The sequence below is a fragment of the Mus pahari genome, chromosome 2 (genome assembly GCF_900095145.1).
Source record: "Mus pahari chromosome 2, PAHARI_EIJ_v1.1, whole genome shotgun sequence".
NCBI classification, from domain to species: Eukaryota; Metazoa; Chordata; class Mammalia; order Rodentia; family Muridae; genus Mus; species Mus pahari.
The window spans coordinates 114,181,650-114,188,622 of NC_034591.1; the positions used below are offsets into that span (position 1 = coordinate 114,181,650).

Below are 6,973 nucleotides of genomic sequence, written 5' to 3' on the forward strand. Positions count from 1 at the left end.
TTTTTGTTTTTTTTTTTTTTTTTTTTTTTTTTTTGAAGCATGGTAAATGCTAAAATGAAGAGGCTTCCCGCACACTGACCGGATCCATCTTTCTGTCTGTCTTGCTCATACCTTGGGGAGCCTCCCTTAGCTACCTTTGAAGCAGTGACTGAGTGGAGGTGTAATTATCCCAGCTCACCATTCAGCACCTGAAGAGGGGCCCGGGAGGGGAGGGCTGAGGAGAGTGCCTGGGGAGGGAAGGGTTGGGGAGAGGGGTTGGGATGGGGTGGGTTGAGGAAAGTGGCTGGGGAGGGGTGAATTGGGGAGAGGGCATGGGGAGGAGTAGGTTTGGGGGAGGGATTGCGGAGTGGTAGGTTGGAGAGCTGATACTGAGGAGAGAGACTGTATTCTTTCCCAAGTTAGAATGTGAAAGGGCAGGCAAGACCGTGTCACCATCTCTGGGGAGACATCCCACGAAAACACAAACAAGTGCCTTACCTTGTGTACACAGGCCTTTGCATTCAGGAAAAACAGCTCCACTGTGTTCTTATCCTTTAGAAAGGATATGCTCTCGATGTAGAACCTGAAAGACAGCATATGGAGTTCAATCCTTCAGACTTGACTTCCGACTCTTGGCATGATTTCATTTCCTCAAAGACAGCGTTAAGGAGCCACATGGTCCTGTTCTGGTTTTAATGTCGCACACCACCTCAGTGCTCTCACACACATACCTGCAGATGAAGTCGCCTACAGAGCATTAACTGTGTGTAGGCCGCAAGTTAAAGGGAGATTCAGCACGGGTCCACCTGCAAACACTGTGTGTGTGTGTGTGTGTGTGTGTGTGTGTGTGTGTGTGTGCATGCGCCCACACATGTACGTCTCATTCCGTGAGCACACAAGCCCAGTGAAGAGCCCAGAGCAAGCAGGCCGTGTCTGAACCACAAGGCATCCTGCTGGCCCAGCGGTGACCAGAGTTGGGGTTGGTGGGGGGACTCTAGGCCAGCCTTACCCCATCTCACACAGAGTTACAGTTAGGCCTGCTCTTTCCCTTTTGGTGGGGAGCTAGGGTTTCCCTTGGCTGGAAGCCAAGCTCTCCTTCGCTGTTAGTTTTGCTCTTTTCTCATGCAAATCAGGGCACTCCGGGCCTCATTCCCCATGCCCTTGTACAGAGTGTGAGCCTACAGAGTTTCTAAGTTCCCTTTTAGCTGGGGGTGGGGGGATGGGGGTGCAGGGGTGGGGGAGGGGGAGGGAGGGGGCTCTGACAGCTTTGAGGTGGGAAGGGAAGAAGATGTCAAACCTTCCTCATCAACACACAGAGCTAAAAAGCCATCTAGGGAGGACTGGGCTCTGCTCTGAGCACAGGTAAACCTGAGCCCTGGCAATTTTTTTTTTTTTTTGAGTTCTAGAATCTTCTCGTTAAATTATACAGGAGGGACATAATGTCCTAGGGCAACCCACACAGCTGGAGTCCTCAAAAGGAACTTGCTCTCAAACCAGTGAGAGTGGAAACCCAAGAGGACCGTGGTAGGGGGATGATGTCCTCAGGCCTGGGAAGTCACACGGGGCTTGGGCATTTTGTCACTCTTTTCCTTTCTTGTTAATGAAATATGTGAGCCCCTAATGTAGCTGAAAAGGCTGTAAAAGGAATTGTCACCGAAATGTTAAGATCGTTTGGAAAATGCCACCTCTGTGTGCTGCCTTGTCAGGGGAGGCTCCAGGAGGGGAATAAATCTGGGAAGTTTGTACTGGAAAGGGTTTAGCTCACTGTTAAGTGAGATTAATGAAGGCTGAGAGACTTGGTTTTTGAAAAGTATGAAGGCAGGAAAGGAAATGAGGAGTTATGGGAAAACAGGCTTTTGAATAAGAAAAATCTAGACTGTCATCTCTGTTTATTAACATTAACAGAGGTGTGCAGTTTTGTGTCTTTATCAAGGTAAGTGTCATGGCTGAACTTGGAGAGTTGAAGTTAGATCTTAAGTGTGAACTATTTTTTTTTAAATGTTATGATTGCTAAGAAAATCTCACCCCTGTCCTTACTGAATTCATGGATGGCACTGGTTTTCAACCTTCCTAATGCTGTGGCCCTTTAATATAGCTCCTCATGTTCTGGTGACCCCCAGCCATAAAGTGACTTCCATTGTAACCTCATAACTGTAATTCTGCAATTTTGTCACTTTTTGTAATATAAATATCAGATATGAAGAGGGTCTTGGGCGACCCCTGTAAAAGAGTCATTTGATCCCAGAGGGTTGCAATCCACAGGTTAAGAAACGGCTACTGTATAGCAAGAATAAAGTGACATGTGCCATCTAATCTAGATCCTTTCGTATAAGGTGGAGCTACTGATACTCTACTAGGAGGGCTCTCCTGTGATCACAAAACATTACCCAACAAATGGGGTGGCCAGTACAATGCCTATGTATGGTAGGTGTTAGCGTCCGTCCTAAGTCCACCCCTACTGTTACCTGGCAACAGCCAGGTATGCTCCTCCCTACAGTCTTTGACCCTATAAAGATAACCCAAGGAGGTTTCCAGTAAGAGGGGCAGCATCAGGATCCTGGCTGTTGACTGGTCTCTTGCCCATGCGCTGGGCTATGCTCAGAATTCTCGTGTATTCATTTAACAGTCACAGGCTCAGGTCTGTTACCATCCTTTCATAGATATTGCCCCGGAAAGTCAGAGCTCCGCTTGAGGAATAGGCTACATCTGACTTGGCCTCCTTTGACTCTGTTGAGAATACTGTTAACTTCTTTCTGGCTGCCTCTCCAGCTGCTGCTGGGTGAGCAATTCAACAGGAAGCTAAGCCCTCAGGAACCGCAGCTATCTCATTTATGTTAATAAACTTATTGAGAAACAAGACTGGTGTCATCATTAGTGTACTAACATGTATGGACATATGTTTTCTCTCTGCCTTCAAAATAGCAAAGCGAGCACTTTTGGGCAGCAGCTAGCAGGTGATAGGTCTTGAGCTAATGTGTACAGTCGGGGCTGCCTAGAAGGGGGAAGCTCTCCCAGAGTAGAGATCTCCTAGCCCAGAATCCCCTGCCATACCAAAGACTCCCAAACCTATTTTCCATCCCAAGATTCTCTATTTCTATTCCTCCTTTACCTTTTAAAAGCACACTCTGTATTCAATAGAATATCTCCTGTCCAAAAGATTCATTCTGTACATTGTTGAGTACAGCAACGAGCATGGAACATTCATTGTCAACATACCATCAGCCAGCCAGAAATGAATTTATTTATGACTAGAAATTATTCCTTTACCAGACACTGAGTACCTGATTGGCAACAAACATTGAGAAAGATGATGGGGACAGTAATGACAGTATTGATAAGGACAATAGTAACCATTTACCTAGAGGGCTCTAGGAGCTGGCCACTGGGTAGGTATTCTACATATTGTTTTTATCTCCACATTTTAGGTTGAAGAGAACTAGAGAACATACGTGTCAAATAGAAACATTCAGATCTGTAGAATCGGTTACTGAGTGACAACCTCAGTAACCGATTGGCTCAAAAGGATCAACTATATCACACCATTCTCATCCAAAGACACTGAAGATGAACAGGTTTCCCTTCAAAGACCATACATCATAAAGGAAAAGCAATATACACAGCCATAACACAACATGCTGATTACTCTCTTTCAGGCATTCTGTCACTCTGGACTACTGCAGTGACTACCTCTCACAGAATAGAACTGTACAAAAACCATAAGCGCAATGGATTTTCACACTGATGAGTTCGTAACAATTCCTTCACCCCATTTAAAATCCAATTCTCATTCAGATTTTCCCTCTCTCGCCAGCACTTTCTTCTTAAATTCTGTATCTGAATCAATAACCCCAAATTGATCTGCAAGGAAAATCACATGTGCGAGAACAGAAGGTTGGATAAGAACTGGTGAGGTTGAGCAGAGGACTCTCCTTGGAGGATGGGAGAAGATGCTCTGATGGTGGGTGGCCCAGGCTAGACCAGGCCAAATTTGTATTGGTATTTAACATGGGTAGAGTGATAAAGATGTCTGGATCTTACTTGGTCTGCCAGTATCAATCTACTATTTTTTTTTTTTTTTTTGATTTTTCAAGACAGGGTTTCTCTGTGTAGTCTTGGCTGTCCTGGAACTCACTCTGTAGACCAGGCTGGCCTCGAACTCAGAAATCCACCTGCCTCTCAGTATCAATCTAATGCATGGCTCTGACCTCAAGTTCCTGCTCTCCAGATCCTCTCTGAAGCTAGGTTTCCTCTGAGGGTTTTGTTCATTTTCCTGCAGTGATGTTCCTTTCTATGTTAGCTGCAATTGGAACCTGTTTGCTGGCAACCAAGGGACCAGATTAAGTGCTAGATGCAAGATGTGTTCTTCTACAGACAACAGCATATTCTCTCTCTCTCTCTCTCTCTCTCTCTCTCTCTCTCTGTGTGTGTGTGTGTGTGTGTGTGTGTGTGTGTGTGTGTGTCTCCCTCTCTGCTCATCAGTAAACCCAGATACAATAGGAAGCGAATTCTGACTAGGGAACAGAGATGCAATGTTCTTCTCTCTTGTCCACAGAGTCTAAAAGACTTCCTAGTGTATGTCCCAAGCAAATATAATTCTTTCCTATAGTAACAACCTCAATGAAATACACTATGAGCACATTATCACGGGAGCCTACAAGAAAGACGCAATCAACTCAGCTGATAAATAAAAGGGAGCATGCTGCCAAAATGAAATCCATCGGCTAAGTGCCACAACACAGGAGAGGGGACAACTGAGCTGACTCTTAAAGAATGTATGAGGTCAGCAGGTGACAGTGGCAGGGAGGTCACTTCAGGCAGAAGATGTATCGTCAGCCTGAGCAGTTCTCTTGCCAGGCTTTGAGAACTGAAGGACCCACATTGCTGGTGGCCTAGCACCAAATCGATCTGTAGCTCTTCCAGCTGTGAATAGATCCCTCCATACCAATCGCAGGGCTCATCTCGGATGCGCAGCCCCCCGACTGATCCGACTTCCAGAGAACAAGTCCCTATCCTATTTCTCACCAACCCTCTGCCAATGCTCCCTGGATGGGGCTTCTGCCCGGGCATCCAATTTCCAGCTCTCTGGATCCACCATCCTGTCAAGGGAATCTCTGTGACAACTTCGGGTGTGGGGGTGTGTGGAAAGCACAGGCGGTCTTCAGGGTGACAACTTCGGGTGTGGGGGTGTGTGGAAAGCACAGGCGGTCTTCAGGGTTGATGGCTATCTGGACTCACTCATGAACACCTATCGCTTCAGCTTCTTTCAAAAAAGAAAGCGTTTATTCTCTGTAGGTTTACTGTGAGGAATTTCACCGTGAGTCTTTTAATCTGGTGGCCAGGCTAGATGTTCAGCTTCAGAAACAACCCAGGCGCTTTGAATAGGTATCTCTCTGGACGCAAGTCATAAACATGAGGAAGGATAATTTCTTGGGAAGAAGAATTGCTTGGGGGAGCTCCTGTTCTCATTTTTCCTGCCCTTCCGACATTTTTCCTGCCTTTCTCGTGGTTCTCTTGTATTCTAGATTCTGGGACTCTAGATCATGACATCTCAATGCCACGACAACAAAGACAGACTACAGTTGGAGGAAGACGGCCTGCTGGTCAGATAGCAAGACAGCATATGGAAGAGAACAGGGTGTGGAAAGGTGGCTCAGTTGATAAAGAGCTTGCCCTCTTAGTTCAATCCCTTGGATCTACATAAAAAGTTGGGTATGGTGGCACTCACTTCACACAGGTGGATCCCTGGCGTTTGCTGGCCAGACAGCCTAGCCTACTCAGCGAGCTCCAAGCCATTCATACTCTGTCTTAAAAACCAAGATGGACATCACCTGAGGAATGACATCTGAGGTTGACTTTTGACCTCCATATGAACATATGTATGAAGATACGCATACACACGCGTGCGCGCGCGCGCGCACACACACACACACACACACTCATCACTGGAGTTCCTTGGGTGGGTTCTCCTTTGAGAGAGTTTGGGCAGCCACCATTTCTGTGTCACGGTATTTATCCACAGAGGTCAAAGCAGTGCTGTGGGGCTGGTGATACTTGTCTGTATGTCAAAGCCTACAAAGGTCCATGTCATCAGTCTGGGTCCCAGTGTGTCTCTTCCCTTGGGACAAACATTGTGGGCAGCACACACTTTATGGCATAGAAGGCATAGCACTAGTAATTATTAGTATATTGCTATTGGAGCCAGGCAGCCCGGAAATTCCTTTGCAGCCTAGGTAAGCTTCCACCTTTGCCTCTTAAGGCTGGTCCTCCATGTGAAACAGACCCGGGGAAATATGGCTACACAAATGGCTGCCTGGTCAGCTGTGACTTATGTTCTCCTCAAGTGAGCACGTTTACTCTCTTCACTAAGATCTTAGCGGAGTTTGTGTGACAATCTTCTCAAGAGGTGAAATGGGCCAGAATTAATCATTCTGTAGTCAGAACAATACTGAGCTGATGCCCTGTAAGAGCTGGGCCCAGAGCAACACAGCCTACTGTAGTTCCTCTAGGCTGCTGTGGATGATTGTAAGAACTTCTGGCTGTGGAGATGGCACACTCAGTCAGTGCTTCCTGTCTTCTTGCCCCCACTAACTAGCACATACGGGTGCATCCACCTATGCACAGGCACCTACACCTATGGATATATACACACACCAGAGAGAGAGAGCCGTAGGTAGGTAGGTAGGTAGATGGATGGATGGATAGATAGATAGATAGATAGATAGATAGATAGATAGATAGATAGATAGATAGATAGATAGAGAACTCACGGTAACCACATGCCTCAGAAGCCTTTCATCAGATCTTCAGCCACATTCTGAACAGGGCGATCAATTCCTATTTATTACTTGCAATGACCCTACAGTGCAGACTTGATCTCCTTCACCATGCATGCTAAAGGCTGCGTTGTAATTTAGTTTAAAAGCATCTCTCTGTCTCCAAGCACTTCTCTCTCTCTCTCTCTCTCTCTCTCTCTCTCTCTCTCTCTCTCTCTCTC

General features: G+C 46.4%; 1 protein-coding gene across 3 annotated transcripts in view; it reads right to left on the bottom strand.

The window, feature by feature from the left end:
• Frmd4b (FERM domain containing 4B) overlaps positions 1 to 6,973 on the bottom strand; it is a 191,469-nt gene that overhangs the window by 103,324 nt on the left and 81,172 nt on the right. For all 3 annotated transcript variants that reach the window (XM_021190022.2, XM_021190025.2, XM_029534273.1), the window contains exon 5: positions 478 to 562. In XM_021190022.2, coding sequence (XP_021045681.1) covers positions 478 to 562 — 85 coding nt within the window. The remainder of the gene's footprint in view (positions 1 to 477; positions 563 to 6,973) is intronic.